Source organism: Grammomys surdaster, unplaced genomic scaffold (assembly GCF_004785775.1).
Source record: "Grammomys surdaster isolate TR1022 unplaced genomic scaffold, NIH_TR_1.0 126391, whole genome shotgun sequence".
In the NCBI taxonomy this organism is placed as follows: Eukaryota; Metazoa; Chordata; class Mammalia; order Rodentia; family Muridae; genus Grammomys; species Grammomys surdaster.
Window position 1 is genome coordinate 12,711,438 of NW_021621185.1, and position 25,109 is coordinate 12,736,546.

General features: G+C 36.8%; 1 protein-coding gene across 4 annotated transcripts in view; it reads right to left on the reverse strand.

Annotated features, from left to right (window-relative positions):
- Positions 1 to 25,109, reverse strand: part of Xrcc4 (X-ray repair cross complementing 4) — a 191,379-nt gene that overhangs the window by 50,769 nt on the left and 115,501 nt on the right. For all 4 annotated transcript variants that reach the window (XM_028760158.1, XM_028760155.1, XM_028760156.1 and 1 more), the window contains exon 7: positions 20,446 to 20,590. In XM_028760158.1, the coding sequence (XP_028615991.1) occupies positions 20,446 to 20,590 (145 nt within the window). The remainder of the gene's footprint in view (positions 1 to 20,445; positions 20,591 to 25,109) is intronic.

Here is a 25,109-nt window from a genome sequence, read left to right on the forward strand (position 1 = left end):
GAGGGTGGAGTAACAGAGGAGGGAGTCACAGACCATGCCTCCGCCCCTATGAATAAACCCAGAGGAAATACCGATGAGAACAGGAAAAAAATACTACTTAGAATTATAAGAACAGTTTTCTGATTGTAAGCCTGGATTCCAACTGAATTTATTACTTTTAATTTATCAAGGCTATTGTAATGAAACCAACAACCCCCTTTGATTCATATTAATTTGTTGCACAATATTGTACCACAGCCATTTTAATTTTTTGGCTGGGTATTTTACAAAACTACGAACAAATCAGAATTGTTCTGGAAAGAGGCTTACTTTTAATTCCTTTGTTTATACAACATAGCAAGTCAAAACAAGCCATGAAAAAGATGATAGAGAGACTCCAAAAACAGTATAATGATCCATGTTTATTTTCACAAAAGCCATGATTTACTCATTTGCCCTGCCTATTCCTCCATGGCATTGTTGTGCTAGACCCTACCTGTGCATTTCTGAATTTTAATTCACGAAAAAGTATTTGGTTTTAGAGTCTGGTTATCAAATGTACCATTTATAAATCCAACATCGTTTTTACACATATAAGATTCTTTGTTTGATTTCAAGGGCTGGTGGTCAACAAGGACACGTCCAGGCTGTTGCACTGCACAGTGATAGTGGGGACTACATGTGTAAGTTCACGCCAATCAAAACACCTGCAGAGAGGTATGAAGCTCACTTCTGCTATTGCTGACTGATGGCATCTGTGGTGAGAAAGTCAGGTTTTTCTTCAGGGCTGCAGCCTCTGAAGGCTGCTTCTGCTTCATAGATGGTCCTACCCCCATGTACATAAAGGCACCCCTACCTAGACTTAATGGATCTAGCAGAAACTAGCACATGAAGTTAGGAAGGGAATAGAGGAAAGGCTAGGCAAAGGCTCTGTGGTAGATTTGATTAAAACATATTTGGATAGAAAACATTTTAAGGTTAAGAAATTAAATCTGAATCTCCTACATGTGATGTCTGGAGGGTCAAGTTAGGTAAACTAAACTGTAATACTTTCAGGTACTGTGTTCTCTACAGATACAAGATTGAAGGGCTTCTACGTTAGTATGCTACACTATTAAGATTCTCAATGGAGAATGGGAATATACTTTTTTTCCTGAATTAGGACATAACTGTGATAAAGTTTATTACATATCTTACCAGGCATTATTGATTCCACTTATTAGCATAACAATTGAATATGAAATGAATAAATGATCCATAAAATCCCTCTTCTCAAAGCTTGTTCATGAATAGAATCCTCAATGCTTAACTGTATCACTCTGTCTTAAAAGTCCCCATGTGTTTGTTTGAACTGCTTGCACTTCTTATTTTCCTGTTTTGAACCATAGCACCTTACTATTTCTCTGGCTCTCCAAATCTAATTGGATATCAATTTTCATATTTCAATATTAATCTAAAAAAGAATCATGAGAAAGATCTGACTCGCACTGGGGTGGGGAGAAGGATGAGATGATTTAAGATTCTGAATTACAGGACAGACAGAGTGCTTCACGAATTCATTTATGTCTGTGACGGAGGGTGGGTCCATGGAACATGTATCTCATGTCTTCCTTTCTGATGGCAAAGTGTAGGCAAATATGAGCCAACTTATTTCACATTCAAATTACAAACCTGAGTACATTTACATGTCTAATGAATCAATAAAATAAAGTAGATTAGGAAACAGAAATCAAATCAATCAGAAAACAGACTCAAAGAGCAGTCTTCACAGAAAACAGAGTCACACATTAAAATGTATTTACACATAGTTTATTGCTCTAATTTTTGATAATTTTTCTAAAGAGACAAATTCTGGAGAATGACAGTGCAAATCATTAAAAAAATTAAGAAATTATTAAGGATTCTCCAAATAGATAATACAGAAATAGAAGAAGGGGGAATTATGACAACCCATTACACACATTGGGAGGATAGAAGAAAAAGCAGAGAAATCTCAAGATCCTAGGTCTACCTTCAGTACAGTAAAAGAATGCTTGCTTATGAGATCTTGGTTATTAGTGTGTGAAACTAACTAATTTTCAATGTTCTCTACAGTTTACAATATTCAGTTACAAAAATTTTCTAACTTCAGCAGGTTATAAACCCATAATTTAGATGTGGCAAACTGTAAGTTACTGTTCTGCTAAAAGAGGCAAAGTCTATGATGGAAAGAGACACTGCAAGTATAGTGTTTTTCTTTTTAAAAAACTGTATCAACTACAAGGAAAATAAGAAAACATCAAAAGCTACAGAACACTTGTGGCAGATGTAATGGTCTCAGAGGCCAGTAGATAGAAAGGAGGTTGAAGGAGTTTCTGAAGAATGTGGTGCTTATCCTACAGTTTGAGGAAAGGACATGGGCCAGTGTGACACAGACCTGGAAAAGCAAGAGGAAGTCTCAAGCAGAAATGATCATCTGCCATTGGAGGAACTTGCTGTAGTCCAGTGCTACAGATGACGATCATTTAAACATGGTTCATAAAGACACTAGAAAGAGATGCCAACTCAAATGCCCAAAGTTATACAAATGTATGAAACTTGTGAATGAAATTTACAGAAAATTAAAGATTGAAGAACAGCAATATGGCTTATTGAATAAGGGTGTTTCTGCCCAGACCTGGTAGTCTGGGTTTGATCTCCAGGACCTACACGGTGAGCAGAGAAAACTTGTGTCTCTCAAGTTGGCCTCTGAACTGCTCATGTATACTGTGGCATGTGCCCCCCACACACACAAACAAAGACACAATTAATGACTTTAAGTAAAAAAGATAACTATCTTCTCCAAAAGTAAAAAGACTTTAAGTAAAAAAAGTGAATATATGCTCTCAGGAAAACAGTTGGAATAGTTAGTTGCCACTGTATATGGGGACAATCTTCTACGTTTAAGAGGTCAGAATTCTCCCCTTTTAAAGTTAAAATGTCAATGCCAACTTTTAAAGAAAACACAAGGAAATGAGGCTAAATACAGATGTGCACTTTCTGCTAATGGCCTGCCACTTTGCAACTTCCAAAGTAGAGTTAGGCAAAGCCAAGCTTATGAAAGGTTCTGTGTATTAGCTAAGGCATTTGAACTTTATCTTGAAAACCATAGGACTCATTAAGAGGTTTGAAACTAACATTCTAGAGTACTAGTTGAGTCTGCAACATAGGAAATCTGGGAAGGAGCTATATAAGGACTTAACACAAAACAGTGATGAGCACAGAAAGACACAGGTTTGGAAGAAGTTAAACAAGGTACAAGGTGAGATATGTGACACAATTTAAACTTGAAGCCTGGTATTTTAGTTTTATCTCAGTATTTTGATTTCTTCTGCCATATATATATATATATATATATATATATATATATATATATCCATCCATGATTATTTTCCTATATAGTCCAGGCTGGCTTAAAATTTGTGATTATATATGTTCATCTCTGAGCAAAGTTAGAGATGTCTTTTTAAGGAGAACATTGTATAATGTATCAGGTGCCTGGATGATTCTGTAAAAACATGAAAAGTTATATAGTTCAGGTAAATAATGTATTAAAATAAGCTCTAAGGAAAAAAAACACACTGCATGGTGACAGAATGCTGAAGAAGGCCCTTCAAACTGTGCTTTGGTAAGCAAATGTTGTATCTAACTTACAACTACTCAAAAGAGAGACATATGACAATGGCTTGAATGATGTTGCTCTTCAGAATTCCTGCCAGAAATCTGTATTTCCAATGTGGGGCAGTAATAGGTAGAGCCTCATGAGAGTGACTAGATCATTACAGTCTGCTATATGGACACATTAGTGTCTTATAAAAAAGCTGGAAGGAATACTCTAGACTTCCTTTCACTTTTCTGCTTTCAACCATGTCAGGTTTAGCACTGATCTCATTTACCAAGAGTTTTAGGGTAACCATTGCTGTGCTGAAACACCATGACCAAAGAAAGTTGAGAGGAAATGGGCTCACATGTCCTATGACTGTTCATCATCTAAGGAAGTCAGAGCAGGACCTGGGGGCAAGTCCTGATGTGGAGGCCATGGAGAAATGCTGCTTACTGGTTTGCTCCACACAGCTACTCAGCCTGTTTACTTAAAGAACCCAGGGCATTTAGCCTAGGAATGGCACCACCTACAATGGACTGGGCTATCCCCCCCCCCAATAGATCACTAATTAATAAAACGCCCTAAGGCTTGCCTACAGAACAATATTATGGAGGTATTTTCTCAGTTGAGGTTCTCTCCTTACTTATGTCTTGATGATATAAAACCAGTCAGCATAGCAGGTGACTGTGCAGGAAGAAGGCCCCCATTTAATAATGAATCTTAGACCGTACCTTCATCATGGAATTCACCGACAAAGAACTGTGCGAAATAAATAACCTTAACAAATATATTAAACACTGTGGGGCTGTGAGAAGCCCTGGTTAAGCACTGGCTTTGAAACTCGGAGGCCCTTAGGGACGGTAGGAGTTTGGCCTTGCTCCTGGGCCCATGGCTCCTTTCACACAGCTACAGTCCCTCCCACAGAGAGGTTTGTCACCATTAGTCACATAGCACAGGAGCACAGGTACAGGGCGTGACTACAGGCCACATAGCTTCAAGACAGAGCTCCATATTCATGAGATACCTAAGGCCAGTGGGCTTAGCTAACTAAGCATTCCTTCCCAGACCCTCCTCCTTGCAAAAGGTATTTAACCAAAGGCCCACCCTGAGAATACCAGGGGTATGGCTTCATCCATTTTCTGCCATGACAATAAATGTCTTAAGAGCATAACTTAAGACCATGTACTATCTCTCTTCTTTGGTACCCGCCGTTGGGAACTGTGGAAAAGGTCTTCAACTAAAGAGCCACAGTATAATCTCCCGACAATAAACTCTCTATGCTCCAGCCGCGAGACCCAGCCAAGTGAGTCGCTGCAACCAAGAGTATCATTCCAGCTGGATGCAGCCAGAACTCATCCTTCCCCCTCCCCGCTTCGTCTGCAGGTCGATCCAGCCCCTACACCCCCCACCCAGGCCTTTCCACAGCTCCTTAGCGGTGCCTGGGAACCCAAGGGCCTGAGACCAGTAGATTCCAGGCTGCCTCTTGGCCCTGGAATCCCCAACTCAAGAGCTCTGGCTCCTATGGGAGCCTGGACTGTGTTCCCTCCACCCACTGAACAGAATTCTACAGCTTCCTACAGCCCTATGTCCCACAACCCCAGCCCCTTGGGTTAGCCCCCATGGGACCCACAATTCAACCTACAGGACCTACGCCCATGCCAGAGCCCAACAACAGGCTATATTGCATTTTAGTATTGCACCATGGATAGAGTAAGACGGATACCATCACATGTGTAGTAAAGGAAAAGAAAATACTATCTTACTCTGGTCACACTTCACAAGTTCTATGCATAACAAAAACTAACTTGACAAGTTTTCCAGATCAAATGCACTGTTGTTAAACTGCATATTTAGAGGAAACACAGTAGGCAGGTTTACTCTGGCTAACTACAAAATTTTCTCTTATTCAATGGAGTAACAGCCAGACAACAGTAAATCAAATGGAAAGTGAAGTCATTAGGTGGGGCGAGGTGATGTCAAACCTCTGTTTTTCTCTTAACCTTTTAGTTAGGAGCTTGATGCCAATTTGCCCAACTGGCACAAGACAAGATCATAAAAGAGCATTTGTTAAACAGCTCTGTGGATAATAAATCAATTCCTACTGCCAGCTTTTTAAAAAAGCTAAAATATGCTCTATTTTTCTTTTAAGTTTAAATGCTATTTTTCATAAGATCACTGAAAATATTTTGTTTTAAAGTTTCTATACCTTATAATTTCTTGCAATTATACTTATATGAGTAAAGAAAATTGCTAACTTATCACATATAGAAAGAAGTTTCATGCTTCCTACTGTCCTTCCCTATCTCTTCTTAATAGTTTTGGCTTGAGTCTATTTTGTCAGCTATTATAATAGTTCTTCCTGATTTCTTCTTGGTTCTATTTGCTTGGAATGCCTTTCTCAATTCTTTAACCGTATGGTGACTTTGTCCTTGCTGGTAAAGTGTGGTTTTGTTTTGTTGTTGCTGATGCACTGGATAAATGGATCCTGTATTCCAATCTCATCTCTTATTCTATCTTTTCATTTGGAACAGAGATTGCAGGGTTTATTCATTCCTATTACTTACTTGTTGTGGTGTGTTTTATTCCCCTATTGATTAATTCCTCTGTGATTATTTATTCCCAGTGTGAAAATGTAGAATTGTTCATGAATTTGTATGGCATCCGTGAGGGGGGCCATAATCTCCTTTCTATCATTTCAATTTTTAATATGTGCTGCCAAAGTGGGCATGCTTGCAGAGATTTCTAATTTCCTTTAGGAAAGATCTTGTCTACCAAATTCCTTTCAGCAACAGATGATGTATCACAGTCTTTTGCTGTATGGAGACAAAAATATTCTGTACCATTGTCTTTCTATAAATTCGCAGTCATCTATCTATCTATCTATCTATCTATCTATCTATCTATCTATCTATCTATACTGAATGTATGAAGTCCTTAAGATTAGTTATTCGAATATATATATTTCTTCTCTTTACATTCTTTCTGGTTCCCTACTACTGCATTTTTTTTTTTTTTGCTTCACTGCCAATCAGTAGTTTCTCTCTACCCAATGTTTGCTTTGGAGAAATTTTCCTAAAGCATTGTTCATTCTGATATTCTTTTTTGTATTTATAGAAGAATTTTAAATAAATAATACTATCACATATCTCTTTTTATTTCATTCCATCTGCAACATGACTTGGGTTTTGGTGCTCTAATTCCATGTATTTTCTTCTGGATAGCTTCACTCTTAATTAGGGCAACAGACTCAGTGTAAGCCTGCACTCAATAACTACAGTCCCTCTAAAGGAGGTTCAACAGTAGATAATGCATGAAAGTTTCACTGGAGGATGATTTCTCTTTCCTTGCTGGTTTGCCTTTTCCTGGGATAAGTACCTTACAATAAATCTCTAATATGGCTATAGATGAGGGAAAGACATGGAGTTTATTGATCATTTGAAGGACGCACCATTTCCCTCTGTGTCCAGTTAGCTCTGATTTTGACACATGGTTACACCTTCGTAGCAATGAAACTGAGAAAGGTAGTCAATTGTATAAAGGCTGGATTACATAGTAACACATTTAAAAACAAAACAAACCATATTTAAATATAAAAATGAAATATAGCTTCGAGGTTAGCAGCCATGGAATCTGCTAAAACATCAAGATGCATCAGGGTTACAAAGACGATCAATTATGAAGAGAAATGCTAGGATCCCATACACTTACAAGCATGTACATTTTTATTTATAATGCCTTTAGAAACACATTCATCATCTTCAAAGCCAGACTCAGCTCAGTGTGCTTGGGCTTCCAAGCTGATCACATCTCCTTATTCCACAGTTCTCCAAAGAGAATTCGAGCTCTCTCTTCAGGACTTCATACATTCAGAAGTATGCATGGCATTTGATATATACATACATATACATATACATATACATATACATATACATATACATATATATATATATATATATATATAAATTGCATTTTATAAATATATATTATAACTTGCATATTATAACTTATATATAACACAATATATACATAATTATAAAAATATATTATTATATATTTATATATAATTTAGTTACATAAATTTAAAAGGCAGTTTTTAATAAATATTATATAGATATATATGAATATCATCTACTTATCGCCTATGGCACATTAAATAATGAAAGTGTATTTTAATTTTGGATAATATTGAATAAATATTATTTTACTGAAACTAAGAATTTTCAATATCTAATAATAAAGTGTAAGCAGGGGTTATTTCTCCTGATAAATATATCTATTACATAGGGATCACAAGGATTTAAAATTAATTACCCTATTTTTGTTGTGTGATTAAAAATATTTGAAATAATGATTATTATCAAACCAAATATATAGTTTATAGAAATTTTAGGTATAAAGTTGTTCAATCATAGAAACATATCAAACACAGAAACATCTTACTTGAAACTCAGAAAGATGCACACATATCCCTATTGAGTTTATTTTAAAATACACCCAAATCTGTCAATAATTTTCAATTTGAACTTAATGCATTAGCTTGGTGGAATGGAAAAGACTTTAGGTAGGGATTGTTCTAAGAGAAAGGTATAAAATTAAAATTTATTTTAATTTCCATAGTATTTATTTTACTCTAAATTTTATTTCAATATTTATAATACATTATATTATTTATATAAATAAAATATTTAAAAATAAATTTGAAGTTCAATTGAAGTATATTATTTTCAGGTTTCATTAAATTAGAAATTAAAACACATGCACTTATAAGACTAATTTCCTGATAATTTCATGGCTCCCCTTTAAAAATGCTGTGCTTAATACTGCACACTATTTAAAATATATGAATTCTTTGTCCTTCTTGACCACTTAGACTGTTAAAAAAATCTTTCAGGACAAGGTTATTTTACAATGTAATTCCTGATGTTATTGGCACATGCATAATAATGCATGTGACCAATTTTACTTATTGGAGTTGTAAGCACAATCAATAAATCATCACTGAAGTGACCTGACCATAATCAGTGTACCCTGGCACAAGTCCAGCAGGCTATTAATCAAAGCATGTAAAGAGAAAGTGAGAGCTACAGTCTCAACAGCTAGGTAAACACATGGGGAAGCTAATAAAAACTACCTTGTTTTAAAACCACCTCGGTGTTTACTTTGCAACTAACATAAACATTATGATAAAATTAAAGTTGTATAATAAAAGAAGTTTGTTTTGATGACCAAAGAAAATATATATCAATTCAATTGTATGTTTCTCATCTGACACTAAAAAGTTTAAATTTTAGAAACACCAAATTGCAAGAATCAGACATTCCTTTCTAATATTCTCCATATATATAAATATTTCATATTCATATATGTAAATATTTCAAACAGTTTGAGCTACGACTTCAAAAAGCCATACAGTACTAGAAACTTTAGGAATCGAATACAAATAGAGAATAGGAAGGACATTTGATACTGTCACATGAAATTTCTGCTCTGTCTATTCATGTATATATGTATATGTCTGCACATATGCAGCAATTTTATAGTTAAAAAAGGATAGCTTTACAATAAGTTGTTTTCATTCAACATTACACTTCATTCATTAGTAAAAAGAGGGAAAATATTTGCTGAGTAAACAGAAAGAGGTCTAGATAATTCTAATTTCCATAGAAAGTATAAGAAAAGGAATTATTCAAGGTCTAAGCATTTCATAATTACAGATGGTTTTCCAGGAAAAGATACACATAATTCAGCTTAAAGACCTGGTAAGACAGTGTCTTAATAAAAGTAATAGTAGATAATACTCTTTATTCTGCCCAGTGCTTTCTACCCTTACCGATCTTGAAGATAAATGGGTATTATTAACCCAATCTCTGAATTTGCAGAGCTTGTAATTATGTCTCTATTGTGTTAAGACAGTGGTTTTAAGCAAGCAATTGAACCACATTAAAATTCAACTTCATTCAGTTATTTTACAAACACTTCTGAAAATGTAGTAGTAATTAACAAAGGTACAGTGAAAATTAAATACATTAAATGTCCAATTAAGATGTTTAATATAGTAGCTGCCAATGAGGAATCAAACCCAAATTATCACAGCAGTGTAATAGCAACCGAACGGATGGTTCTTGGAATAGGATGAATCTATCCTAGGACACAGAACTGGGAATTACTTTTTTTGAGCAAATAATCTAACTTATCTAGAACTGAGTTTTCTAATCTATGAACTGTGCACAGGTAAATAACATAAAGCTATCTATCTATCTATCTATCTATCTATCTATCTATCTATCTATCTATTATCCACCACTATTTATCTGTCTTGTCTATTAAAATGCTTAAGACATGAAAACATCAAAAGTATAAATTTAATAACTAAAATGGAGATGATAAGCTGGGAAAAATATTAAAAGTTAGGATATTAGAAGCTCCAAAGCAATAGGAAATAAATATCTCAATTGCAAATTAGCTGAAGTTATGAATAGGTAATGATAAATGGTAAAATTCAATGACGGATAAATATGTGAGAAAGCAAAAAGGAATGACAGACCTGAACTATAGAGAAAGTGACACAAGAAGATCAATGCCAGCCTAGGTAACACACGGAGACACTTTCACAGTACACACACACACACACGCGCGCACACACACACACACACACACAAGCATATACACATCCAAATTCACACAAATGAGTTCATTAATGAACATAAATGGTTAAACAATGGGATAATAACTGCTTAAAAAATGATTTAGCTATAAGCAAAATGAAATATATTACAAAAAAGTACAAAGCAGCCAGTAGTCATGAAGTCAAAATAGTTCAGAGATTCTGAAGGAATTCTGATAAAATACAATATAAGGCTAACAGGTTTATATTGAAGACTGGAGTTTCAAATTATGTTGAAATAATCTATCTAAGAGAAAATTTTCCATGTATTTGTATCTAATAGCAGGTTGTATGATACACACTGCGAGCCTAGTTTTGTAAACCAAACAGAGACCAGAAAAGTACTGAGAGATACAGAGCTGCTGTATTGGTAGTGCTGCTCATCTCCATGTGGACGACACTAGGGGCTCCCAGCTCATCCTTGCTGTCTATGTTTTCTGATTGTTTGGAATGACTATGTATCCCTTCTATAATCACAAAATAAATTGAAGCTCATTTCACTAAAAACAAATGGATTAATAGTAACTTTCTCCTTCATATTTTTAGCAAGCAGTACCTTGATTTTTTAAAATTTTTTTTCTTTTTTAAATTACGTCTACCACTGATTATATAAACAAAGGACAATTACATGGTTGGGAGACAGACCAGAGGATAGGCTTGCTACACACGTGGGCTGACCTAAGCTGAGATTCCCTGAACACATGCACATCTAGGTGTGGAAAGATGTGAATATGATTCAAGAGAGCCTACAGGGACAGACACAGGGACAGGGACAGGGACAGGGACAGGGACAGGGACAGGGACAGGCCCAGAAGCTGGCACATCATTTAGTTGTTGCGCAGAGGGGAACAGGAGATCCTATGACTACAGGGTCTTCAGTAATTCCCGATCACAGTCTTACTTCAGAGTAGAGCCTTTGATCATTCACTAGTCACCTGAAATACAGCTGCTTACATAATGTTTAATGGGAAACTTAAATAACTCAGAACACATAGCTCAAACTCCTTTGGTACAGTCTGAGGAGAAACATCTGTAAAGCTTTAATTATTTTTTATTATTTTGGAAAACATGTTTGAACTCTTTTTAGAAAGCATCTACCACACAAACTAAACCAAAACCATGAAATTATGTTTGAAATATAGGAACCTGCACATATTCTATTTGCAGCCTGTAGAAAGAAAGACAGTCTATAGAAGTTTCTAAATGCTATGCAGGAATTTGTTTATACTTTGGCCCAGTGCTTTAATGGATTTATCCTGCAACTGCAAATGAGGTGGTGCTGAATGTTTTCACATGTGTCCTATCACTCAGAAAATGACCTCATTACCCAGAGCAAGGGCCATCAATGTGGTAAGCAAACAACAACGTTCTAAACAGGACTGTACAAAGAACATAAGGCAATCCCACAGGCACACTAGAGGGTTCTTTCTCTCTCTCTCTCTCTCTCTCTCTCTCTCTCTCTCTCTCTCTCTCTCTCTCTCTCTCTCAGTTCATAGACTTTAATAGCAGACATATACATAAAGGGAAAATGTGTAAAATATAAGTAAAAAGATGTTGGACAATAATAAAAGGATGAGAAAATATGCAGAATCTTTTGTTTTCTGGTATATGGGGACATCTCCCTCTTCCCTGGCCCCTTTTGATTTTCTTTTCTTTTTTTTTTAAATTTCATTTATTTATTTATTTAAATTAATTTTTATCAGATATTTTAGTTACATTTCAGATGTTATCCCCTTTCCCCATTTTCCCCCCAACCCAGAAACTCCATATCCCATTCCCCTCCCCCTGCTTCTATGAGGATGTGCCCCCCCACTCCCACCTCCCCACCCTCAAATTCCCCCACACTGGGGCATCCAGCCTTCACAGGACCAAGGACTTCCTCCCCCACCTATGCCTGACAAGGCCATCCTTGCCTACATATACAGCTGGAGCCATGGGTCTTTCCCTATGTGCTGCCAGGCTGGTGGTTTAAACCCTGGGAGCTCTGGTTGGTTGGTATTGTTGCTCTTCCCATGGGGCTGCAAACTCTGAATGCTAACATAATTGTGTTTGAAATCTCCTCATATTATTATAAAATCACTGACGATTAAAGAATTTTAGTCTGTATTCCAGATCAGTACTACGGAGAATAAGTACTGCTTGGGTTGTTAGAATGCATGTATGTCTCAATCTTGGAGAGCACGTAACAGAGGTGAACTGTTTGATGGTGCTATGCTTAAGAACATCTGGAAACTCAGTCAAATAAATTATTCCCTGCTGTATAAATGTCTGAGTTTTGAAGAGAGGAGCACAAAGGACTCCTGACGGTTCACATTGATTTCCATGTAGTTTGGAGGTAGAGCCCTTCCTGGTATCAGCTGTCATACATGCCTATTCAATGAAGGGTGTCATAGGAGTAGGTACTGAAGTCATCACCAAATTCCAGTAAATGTGAGACCCCTTCCGTGTGTGTCTAACATGGAGGCACTTTGTTCCTATCTATTTCTTAGGCTTTTGTTGGACACCAGAGACTCTACATTACATTTTCGATACAAGGTTATGGAATTTACATTTTTCCACATTTGATTTCCCATATTAGTTGCCAAAGTAATTGGTAACACTATGATATGGCTCTACTCTTAGTCCCTGCAACATTTTTCTCAGAGACAAAAGAGGGAGAAAAGTGTCATTTTCACATCTTTATAAATAAGTAACCAAGCCTTTGTTAATATGTAATCCTAATCTCTTTAGATAAAACTGCTTGGTGTCGTGTGTGTGTGTGTGTGTGTGTGTGTGTGTGTGTGTGCATGTGCGTGAGAGAGAGGGGGGGTTGGATTTTGGAAGAAATAATAAAAGTTCTTAATTAAAAAAAGGGTTTTGTGTAAAATGTCTTTCCTAGGTTTTCTGCTATACAATAAGTAAGGCGTCACTAAGACTTTCAGATGAGCTCCTGTAGTGATGGCCCAGCAGCTAAGAGAAAATGGTGCGATTGTTGAGAACCTGGGTTCAGTTCCCAGCACCTGACGGTAGCTCACAAGCATCTAAAACTCGAGTTCTAAGAGACCTATGTGCTCTTTCGACCCTCACAGGCAGCAGACATTTACATGGTAGACATACATAAACAAATGTAGGCGAAACCTTCATAAAATATAAGAAATTAAAAGAAACAAAAAACTTGAAAGATAGATGTCAAATAAATCCAGGATACATTGTTATTTAGTTATTTGCTGTTACAATTTCATAGAAAGTAATTTAATACTGCTCTTGTATGTTTTAGTATTGTACCTGGTGACACTACTGAAATATATATATTTGAAAATTCTCAAAACTTCTGCAGATTGTCCAAGTGGCTCATTTTGGTGAGACGGGTTAGAAGGCTGACTAAAAAGTCTCCAGTCATAGCTTGGTGTGGTGCAATGTGGTAAAGAACAGGGATGCATAACACATGATTCCCTTGAATAGTAACAGTGCTGGGGCTCACTGACAGGGAAGGATGACGCCATGAAGCATCTCACACTGTCTGCATTAGTCATACTAATTTTTAAATAAATATTTATCAATGTACACCAGTCTTAAGGATTCCAGAATAATACTAGAAGCAGTAAATCATTAGCAATCTAAAAATACTCCTGAGAAAAAGCATTTATATTTACCAGAAAAAAAGCAAAATGACAGTATGAATCTGCACCTCTGGGCTGCTAATGCATGCTAAATTAATTTTTGACTTTCTTGTGTTTCAAAAAATGAAAACTGCATCATTGTGAATCCATGATCACACAACCTAAGCACTTAAAGAGTTTATAATGAAACAGAAAAAAGAACAATGACTTTAGATATATTTAACTCATTATATCATAAAGATGTAACAGTGACTGAAATATCAGAATTTTCTGCCCAATTCAACAGTTTGATAAGCTTTCTTTAAAAAGATTTATTAAAAATTATTTAAAAATTTGATCTTATTTTCCCCCTCTCAACTTGTTTCAGATCTTCTCAACTTCCCTACTCATCAAACTTCATGCTGCCTCTCTCAAACAAAAAGCCAATAAATAAAAAGCAAAAACGAAAACCAACAAGCTAAAAAAAAAATCTAATGAGCAAAATACTAGAAAAAGACAAAAAGTACAGAAATAAAAAAGAAATCTGTTTGTGTTGTCCAAGTTCTGGTAGGCATGGGGCCTGGCCTCATTTTCCCTTTTCCAGTTGGTGTCAATTGGAAAGAGATTCTCAGAGCTGGGACTTTGTCTTCATTTCCCCATCTCTGTTCTTACATTGTATCCGGTCTTAACCTGCGTGGATTTGTGGATGCTGTCACCGTCTCCTTGAGTACACATGTGCATCATTACTGTTATTTTTGGAAGATCCTGTTTCACATCGGAATCTTATAACCTTCCTGAAAACTTTGTCTTCTGAATAGATTCCCGAGCCTTAGGAGAAGGGTTTGTTAAAGACATTCTGTTTAGGGTTTAGTGCTCTAGAGTCCCCCAATCTCTGCATTATGTCAGCTGTGGACCTTTGTGCTAATTACTATCTGTTGTACAATGAACCTTCTCTGATGTGGGCTGAGTGGTGCTCTGATCTACTGGCATAACAATATATTATCAGGAGTCATTTATTGCTTTGTTTATTTAATGGAAAAAATAGTTTTTTTCCCACTAGGGCTTATAAACTATCTAGTCTCAGGTTCTCAGGCATTTTAGCAGTGTCAAATATGAATTCTATTTTATGGAGTAGGTTTTAAATCCACTATATAAAAAGTGGTTAGTTATTCCTGTGACATTTGTGTTCTCACTTAAACCAGTATTTTTATATGCAGGTAGGTCACTGTTGTTTGTCACTGGGATTGTAGCTGGGTGATGTTAATTTTCTCCTATGGTAGAAATGCAAAGTACCTTCCAAAATCATAGACTTTTATAGGGAAGGCTAAAGCCTTTAATTGGTCAACAGCTATATTTCTCCATGTTGGATGGCATATGTAAGTTGTGTCTCAGAAATAGGGATTCACCATCCAGTTTTGAAGAAAGAGTAAAGGGACGAAGCTGTACTAGAAGGAAATGCAGAAAGGGGCTCTATGGAAGAACTAGGGGTCCCTGGGACTGTACCAAGATGTCAAGTGCCTAGGCAATGGAGTTGTTATGGGAGGAGGGACTCCTGTTGGCAGGACTAAGGGTTATAGCTGGATATACTAGAATGGCGGACAGGAAGGAAGTCCCAGCCCAATGTGGCAGTTTTGGATTCTTGGTAGAGAGTGGTTCTACTGGTCCTCCCAGTCATAAAGAAACGAAGCAAAGGGAAAGAACAAGGTGGTCCTTGGCATGCACCAAGATGCTGGGTCCTAAGAGTATAGAGATGAGGTGAAAGGAATAATTTGATATTTTAACAAGAGTTACAAAGCAGTATCACAGGCAGAGAAATCTGAAGAAAGAACTGCTCTATAATATCAAAAGCAGTGTTGCTTCTAAATGGGATGGAAGCAGAGTTCCTAACATGCTAAAATGCTGAGAGCACCAGCATTTTCTACCTTCTGGCTTACTCTCTTCTGTTACATGCATACTCCCGAATATGTGCTTCCAGCAGATACTGTTATTATCTACACTATTATCTACAACCCTCCTCCATGATTCTGTGTAACTCCTCCTTTCCATTCAGGTTATAGATCAAATGCTGAGTCTTCAGGATGAATCCTCTGTGGTCTAATACATCCTGGACACCATTGAGGTTAATAGATAATTGCATCCTGTCATACAGAGTAAGTTATATGAAATAAAGGAAGGTGAATACTTTATTCAGCAGTATATGGAAAGTCATAGGAAAAAACAATAATGTCTACTATCATTTCCCTAGTCAGTGCAGAGTTAGGTGGCAGCTGACTAGTGAGGCTATGCAGCTATCAGAGGAGATACAGAAGAAATAATCTTGTAAGGGGTTGCACTGTTTGGCTTTGTGCGTCAACAGAGAGGAAGAAGCCTCAACTGAGGAAATGCCTCCATGTGATAGAGCTGGAAGGAGTTTTCTCAGTTAGTGATAAATGATGGAGAGCCCAACTCATGGTGGATGATGTCTTCCCTGGGCTGGTTAGTTCTGGGTTCTACAAGAAAGCCAGTAAGCAGTAATCCTCCATTGCCTCTACATCTGCTCCTACACCTCCAGGATCCTACATGGTTTGAGTTCCTATCCTGACTTACTTGGTTGATGAACAGCAATGAAGAAGTGTAAGCTGAATAAACCCTTTCCTCTCCAACCCGCATTTGCCGGTCATGATGTTTCATCACAGAAATAGAAACCATAACTAAAACAGGGAATGACCCAAATATTTAAAATTTTATATGAGTTACACATAATGTTCTCTGTTTCTCTTCCCCACTGTCTTTGAGACAGTATGTCATTTAGCCCAGACAGGCATTAAGCTCACTATGTAGTCAACAAAGAGGATGACTTTGAATTCCTGATTCTTCTGCTTCCATCACCTCTGTTGTGAGTACTGGGCTATATCACCATACCACATTGCTGGGGATTGAATCCATAGCTTTGTGCATGCTAGATAACCACTCAACCAAAAGAGCTATATTCTAGTCTAGAAGATATTTCTACTGAATATTCTTATGAATATACCAAGGGAACATTTGATATATTTTAGTAAACTTTACAAAGATTATACCTCCCTCAGTACCATAAAATGAGGCAGAATATCATATAAACAGTTATAAGACATAGTGATTCATTAATTATCTACCAACAGTTAAATGCTTTAAAACAGTAACAATCTATTTGCATGAGAAGCTAATGGCATTACCCTAGAATTAACCTAAATTATATATACACTGCTAATGAGAATACTTTTTAGAAAAAAAAATGTGTTTAAGAAGCAGTATAATACACAAGAAAAGGTCTGGTTGAAAAGGCTACTCATCACACCCGGCACGTCCTCCTAATACCCGCCCCACCTTGGCCTGTCTTAGTCTACTTTTTTCTTGTCATTGGTGCTTTCTGATTTATTTCTGGATAAGAATATACTTTTTTCAGAAGCTTCTTTTTCCACAGAAGGAATTGGAAATGTGGAACAAGTAATTAAATTTTGTGCAAGCTCTAAAATTTCAGCCTAGAATATTCAAAATGAAAATGGCTTTGTGAAAAACAAAAAATAAGGTATATATTTATATATTAACATCTTAATTAAGTTGGATGATGAAAGTGGAATTATAAAGCAGGGTGTTAGACACTCAACCTCTAATTGACAAGTACTAAGCTAAATTGCCTTTAATCGTCAGAATTTTTATTTATGCTTTCAAGTTCTATATAGAAATAGTCTTCACAGATGGTCCCACAAGAATTGGCACACAATGCAAAAAAGATGATATGATATAATACAACTTTTAAAATATTGAAAATATACTTAACAAACTGACAATCATTTCAAAATAGAAAGGAACATTTTAATATGGAAGTTTTTAGAAACAAAAGAAATTTACTTTTATTTTAAAGTTTTATAAAAATAGTCATAATTCAGAACTAAAATTCTCTCACCTGTCTACAATGTATATATCAGAAACTTGTCTTAGTAACAAGGTGTACATAGGGAATATTAATAATCTTTAGACTTTATATTTTGTTCTCTTGAACACTGAGAGGTATAAAATGTTGCACTCCCATGTAATTCAACATGTTTGCTTCCTTACAAACGAAGATTTTCATCAAACAAAACAATCAGAACATAAAGAACAAGCTACATCGGGTAATTACTTCTGTTTTCAACTCTCCTGAATCCTTAAGATTTGCTATCATGCCCGGCACGTCACTCATATCCATGAGTTACATTTTACTGAACGCCAAATGAAGAAAAGAGTTTTCTGAGTTGCCGGTAATTGGTAATTTATTCTTGGCAACAAAATCTATACAAATAGTATGGTAATTCTGATATAATGTAGGAATAATTCTTCACTATGTAAGGCATAGTATGTCTTGAATGGCAGTATCTCTTTCCAATGGTTTAGAGGTGAGGGATGAACTCAGATGACAAACCTGAACAGCAAGAGTTCGTTGTATATTGATTTTTAAAAGAGGTTATTTAGACACATGCATTATATACAATGGATTCTGTGTAAGTGAAAAATACATCAGGCACATTTTCAGAAATAAATAATATACAAATCAGTTCAATTTTATCACCATGATTTTGCTTATTTTGTATTAGAGATAGGATCTCACTCTATAGGCCTTGAGCTAAGTGTACAACAAGGCTGGCCTTAAACAATCTACAATCCCCAGACATAAGAGAGCTAGGATTATAGACCAGAGCAATTATAACCATCTGTGATACTTCTCTATGCCAGAAACTTTTAATAATTCTCCTGTTATCTTGCCAGACTCCTGAGGCATGGCTTACACCTCAACATATCCTACTCCTTATAGATGGTATAAAAGATTTTGGTCTAAAGATAACTTCACAGTTTTAAACTATTTGAGCATATCAAGAGTATTTGATCCACATTCTTGTTCATGTGAAATACAGAGGGCAACTCGAAAATTATCACTATAATATTCATTAAATATTTTAAGATTACACAAATCTTTTTGACAACGTGAATAACATCATTTTTGAATTGATTTTAAAATTTGAGATTATAATATAACATTTCTTCCTTTCCTTTCCTCCTTGCAAACCTTTCCATACACATTTCCCAATTCTCCTTCCAACTCATGGCCTTTTTTTTCACTTACTGGAATAACTTTATTCTTATTGAATTATTACTATATTTTCAAAACAAGCAGGAAAACAAACAAACAAACAAACAGCAGCTTGTTTGCAAGTTGGTTTGGTGATGCCTTCACTGAAAGTAGTACAATTTTTACTTGCTTCTGTACATGTTCACCCATGTCACATTGTATTCATGAGGATATAAAGAAAACACAGCTTTACATAGGTATAAACTTGAAGAAGGGAAGGGAAAGAATACAAGGGAGGGCCTTGACAGCCATGGGAGTTCCCTTTGCACATGCTGCAAGGAGCTAATAACACCATCTTCAAAATTAACCATAATGTATAGGAAAAAGAGTAAATGCTCATTGAATATCAACTCACACATTCACTTAGAATTCACCTGATAATACCATTTATGAATATTCACTGTCTTGTTATATTGAAATATAATTTTTACTTTAAATTAGAATATAAATTCAAGTTTGAAAGACAGAGTAAAAATAAAGCATATACAGTCAAGGTTTGGTAAAAGTATACAGAAGACCAGAGAAAGGGATTTTCCAAGAGGTGGGGGACAAGCTAATTAGAGTGTCTAAAGGGAATGTGATCTGGTGCCCTTTAAGCCATAAATTGCATTGCAATGCTTACTGAACACAAGATGCAGTCTAAAACTTTAGTATTCTACATATCTTCTCTCATTAAACTATGAAAAGCACAACAAAACCCTGCTTATAGTTTAGGAATTAATATTTGGCCTTAAAATATTAATATAGATTAATCAAATACTAGGAAAAAAGATATCATCCGAACTGCTTTATAATATCCCAAATCAAAATTTTTATCTCTAAAAGTAAGTTACTAAATGAGGAGCTCTAATCTTCTGGGTGGTCTATATGGGGATGTAGCATAGCTGTAGAGATGTGCACACTGTTGGCAGAAATTGCCCAGTCCAATAGATTTGCAGTGGGAGGCCTGTGATTGGACAGAAAAAAGGGAGGCGGAGCTAAGGGTGGCAGAGGGGGACTCAGAGAGAGATGCAGGGGGAAGAAGAGAAAGGTGAAAATGGCAGCGGACAAGGACCTGCGTGGCTTCAAGTAGCATAGGTAGATATGAAATTTAAAGGTTAGAATAATTGGGATAACTTGTCTAAATTGTGGGGACATCTTGGGATTTCGTATTTGCTGATATATAAATCTGTTCGGTTAACTATAAGCATTAAGAGTTTTGTTTTACCGGGTTAATGAGTATTGTGATATCTAACCGTGTGGATGGATGGCGGTTATTGCATGGGTCTAGCCGCGCACCATGGAGGTGGCAGGGATGACCAAAAGCCTAGGAGGCTGAGGATGGCAGGCAGAGGCAGCAGCCACGTCAACATCTTAGGGACCCCAGCCAGTGCTACTGAGATCACTGCCAGTGTCAGTGTTAGTGTGGGAACATGGCAGCTAATCCTGGAGCCAGCCAGACTCCTCATTTCTAATACCTCACGCTACACACACCCACCTTTCCTTCTCCTGTAGCAGCAACTCCTGCGGAGCCATTTTAGGTTCTGTCCCAAGATTCTTCTGCATTTGGTGTCTCCTCTTCCTACTTGGTGCAATGTCAGTGACATCCAGACTTGAAAATAAGGAATCATCCTTAGAAGTGTCTAAAACAAAATAGAAATCCAACGAATATAATTAATTAAAATTTATTCATGAATATAATTTATTAATTATTAAATTGCTTCCTCTACAACATTAGAACCACAATGAAGATATAGCAGAACTATTCTCACAAAACTTTATGTACCATTGGTAATGTGAAGCAGGTAGATGGTATACAATGCTTTACTACCGATGGGAGAATTATGATAAGTGTCCACTGAATAATTTGGGTAAAGTAGCCATTGTCTGTCTGAGGTAAGCATGTTCTCAAAGAACATAAGAAATAATATATAGGGAGTCATTAAGCAAGTTAATTTGGAAAAGTGATAATGAGTGTGTGGAAATTTGTTAGTTACATAAATATCACAGGTCTAAAAATCAAATGACCTTAAAATAGGAACAAGAAAAAAACGTATACATTAGTGAAAGAAAAACTAAATGTGGCTAAAGTAGGAAAGTGTCAGAGTGACTCTACTTGTAAGGCAGAGGCAACAATGGATACAGTTTAATTAATCTAGTTCCAAATATGAATAATAACAATACTTGCTTGTTAACCAATGCACAAACTTTTCTACCATAATCCATGTTTCACTGAAAAGGGGGGTATCTATGTTTAACTCTGTACCCCATTTTTAAATACAGTTATTTGATACTCTGGAGTCTAACTTCTTGAGTTCTTTATATATATTGGATATTAACCCTCTATCAGATGTAGGATTGGTAAAGGTCTTTTCCCTAATCTGTTGGTTGTCGTTTCATCCTGTTGACAGTGTCCTTTGTCTCAACTGAGGATTATCGAATGGCAGAGAAGCACATAAAGAAATGTTCAACATCCTTAATCATCAGGGAAATGCAAATCAAAACAACCCTGAGATTCCACCTCACACCAGTCAGAATGGCTAAGATCAAAACTCAGGTGAGAGCAGATACTGACAAAGATGTGGCAAAGATGAACACTCCTCCATTGTTGGTGGGATTGCAATCTAGTACACCTACTCTGGAAATCAGTCTGGTGGTTCCTCAGAAAATTGGACATAGCATTACCTGAGGATCCAGCTATACCACTCCTAGGCATATACCCAGAAGATGCTCTAACATATAACAAGGATACGTGTGCCACTCTGTTCATAGCAGCCTTATTTATAATAGCCAGAAGCTGGAAAGAACCCAGATGTCCTTCAACAGAGGAATGGATACAGAAAATGTGGTACATTTACATAATGGAGTATTACTCAGCTATTAAAAACAATGAATTCATGAAATTCTTACGTAAATGGATGGAACTAGAAAATATCATCCTGAGTGAGGTAACCCAATCACAAAAGAACACACATGGTATGCATTCATTGATAACTGGATATTAGCCCAGAAGCTCAGAATACCCAAGATACAACTCACAGACCACAAGAAGCTCATGAAGAAGGATGACCAAAGTGTGAATGCTTCTGTCCTTAGAAGGAGTAACAAAATACTCATAGGAACAAATATGCAGACAAAGTGTGGAGCAGAGACTGAAGGAAAGGCCATCCAAAGATTGCCCGACCTGGGGATCGATCCCATATATACAGTCACCAAAGCCAGACACTATTGTGGATGCCAAGAAGTGCATGCTGATAGGAGCCTGATATAGCTGACTCCTGAGAGGCTCTGCCAGATCCTGACAAATACAGAGGCAGAGGCTTACAGCCAACCATTGGACTGAGCACAAAGTCCCTAATGGAAGTGTTAGAGAAACAACCAAAGGAGCTGAAGGGGTTTACAAACCCACAGGAAGAACAACAATATCAACCAACCAGACCCCTAATAGCTCCCATGGACTAAACCACCAACCAAGGAGTACACATGGAGGGACCCATGGCTCCACCCGCATATGTAGCAGAGGATGGCATTGTAGGGCATCAATGAGAGGAGTGGCCTGTGGTCCTACGAAGGCTCCATGCCCCATCGAAGGGGAATGGCAGGGCAGGAAGGTGGGAGTGGATGGGTGGATGGGGGAACACCCTCATAGCAGCAGGGGTTGGGGGGATGGAGTAGTGGGGTTTGGGGGGGACCAGGAAAGGGGATAACATTTGCAATGTAAATAAAGAAAATGTTTAATAAAGAAAAAGAAAAGGGGGATATCTGGGGCAATAGAATAATGGTATCAATGTGATTTGAGCTTTCATTATGTCTTCTCAGGATGTATGAATATACACATAGCACATACAAGCACAGACACACACACAGACACACACACAGACACACACACAGACACACACACACACAGACACACACACAAACACACACAAACACACACACACGCGCGCGCGCGCTATATCTTCATGTCTCATTTAATGGTTTCCAGAAAAAAGATGTGTCACAATTAAGAAGAAAGCTTGGACGATGTACAGACACTTAGGATGTAGACAGCTGAAAATACTGTGAAGGTCCTGTCCTTTATTATAAACAGAAACTGATTAGTATAGACAAAGAGTAACTATGGTCTTCAGAAGATAATTCTCTCCTGAAGTGAACACTACCACTAGGGAAGTTGTGAAAACATATCTGTATAGTTAATAGAATTTTTACATATTTACTTTTGAGACAGGTTCTCAATATATAGTCAGGGTAACCCTGAATTTGCTGTATAGAGTCACTCCAGCCTCAAAATCACATAGATCAGTTTGCCTCTACTTTCCCAGTCCTAGGATTACAGTTATCCACCACTATACCTGGCTAGATTGTTGCTTTGAAGGAAATATTAGAAACCAATGCATTCAAAGGCTGTAACGCCCATTTTCAAGGAGGCATGATGCAAAGAGTCAGCTAATTATGATAGCCTCACATGTTGCCTGAGATTTTATGCAGCCAGGACGTTTATTAGGGTTGTAAATAGAGATCTAGCAAAAACACGACGGACCTGTAAGGTTCTGAATGTGAGTGAGATACTGTGAAACACTCAGTAGTAGATGGAATTTCACCGTCAAATCCCTCCCCTCAGGTCTTAGAGAAAGTGATGGAAGAGAAGGCAGTGTAACAGCAAGAAGCAATGGAGGACTCTACGGAAGTCATGTCTTCTAAATACAGCAGGCCTGTTATACGATGTAACTAGCAACGGACACAGGGCCTAACATGTCAGGGACAGATGTGTCACAGTGCGGACTAGGGAAGCAGATACAAATCCCCATCCCTAAACTTAGAAGGTAACTGTAATTGATAATCATTTAAAATAAAAAATTCTTTCCAAAGGAGTCTTATTAGGGATAGAAACCACTCCTAAGGGCAGGTCCCATGCCCAACAGTAGATGGCCAACACAAAGTCAGCAAGCTGGCATCACTGGACACTTTTGTCTCATAATTTTGTTTTCAGGAAACTTGTTTAAACATAAAAATCCTTTATATATTATGGCTCCCCATTTTGTGTTTTTATTAAATTCTTGTGTGTATAAATGGATGTCTCTGCATCTTTTTCTTTTATTCTGCATATTTTCTCTTTCTGTTTATCTTGTGCTGTTCCTCCTTGTTTCTTTTTATTTTATTTTATTATTTTTCTTTAAATACCTGTTTGTATTCTAAGGAGAGAAAGCATATGGATCTTGATGGGAAGGGAGGTGGGAAATATCTGAGAGGAGAATGGGGGAGGGGAAACTTTAACAAAATACATTGTTTAAAACAACATTTTCAATAAAATAAAAACAGAAAAACAAAATAGGCAAGTGTGGGCTACATAGAAAAACTGAGGGTAAAGGAGACACACAGATAATGAATGTGAGACCTTTCAAATGCAGATGGGACAGTCAGAAGGTCTACTGATTGGAATGTAGGTTATCCATAACTGTCCTCTTAGAATTCCCAGTTTTAAAATCTATCATCAGTTATTTGCCATCACAATGTATCTTTCAGCATTTCCAGTAATTTCTAAACCAGCAAACAGAAGAAGAGCATTGCCAAGCACCCCCTACAGCTGAAGTGCTGACTGGCAGGGGCTCTGGAGTAAACCTCAGGTTCTCACCAGTTTTGCTGCTCTGGATACTCGGGGTATTACACAGTTCCTGCTGTTATAAAAGGTGCCTCACAAAAACCCACACTACTCATCTGATAGCAGAACTGCAGAGTCTTGGCAGCAAAAAGAAATGAGGAGAGTGTTGGCCTCCTTGGGTATTGTCAATGTCAAATTAAATGATCTTTGGTTAGACTGCCAGAAATTTGCATAAATCCCATGAGAAAAAGAAGTGAAATAACAAAACAAAACGAAACAAAAACCCAACCTTGTAAACTTCTGTTTCAGACCAATAGATTCTTAAGTTTTTACTTTTTTTTTTTTTTGCTTTGTTTTGTTGGCCAAACATGATTGGTCAAAAATGAAATGATTTCTTATTCCTATTGATACTCATAGCACATAAAATGGTGGTTGTTTAGTCATTATCAGTGAAGCTTTCTCTGGCAGCAGATAAGAGTAGTTACAGAGGCTCATAGCCAAATATTATGAGAAAGAGAGAGAGAGAGAGAGAGAGAGAGAGAGAGAGAGAGAGAGAGAGAGAG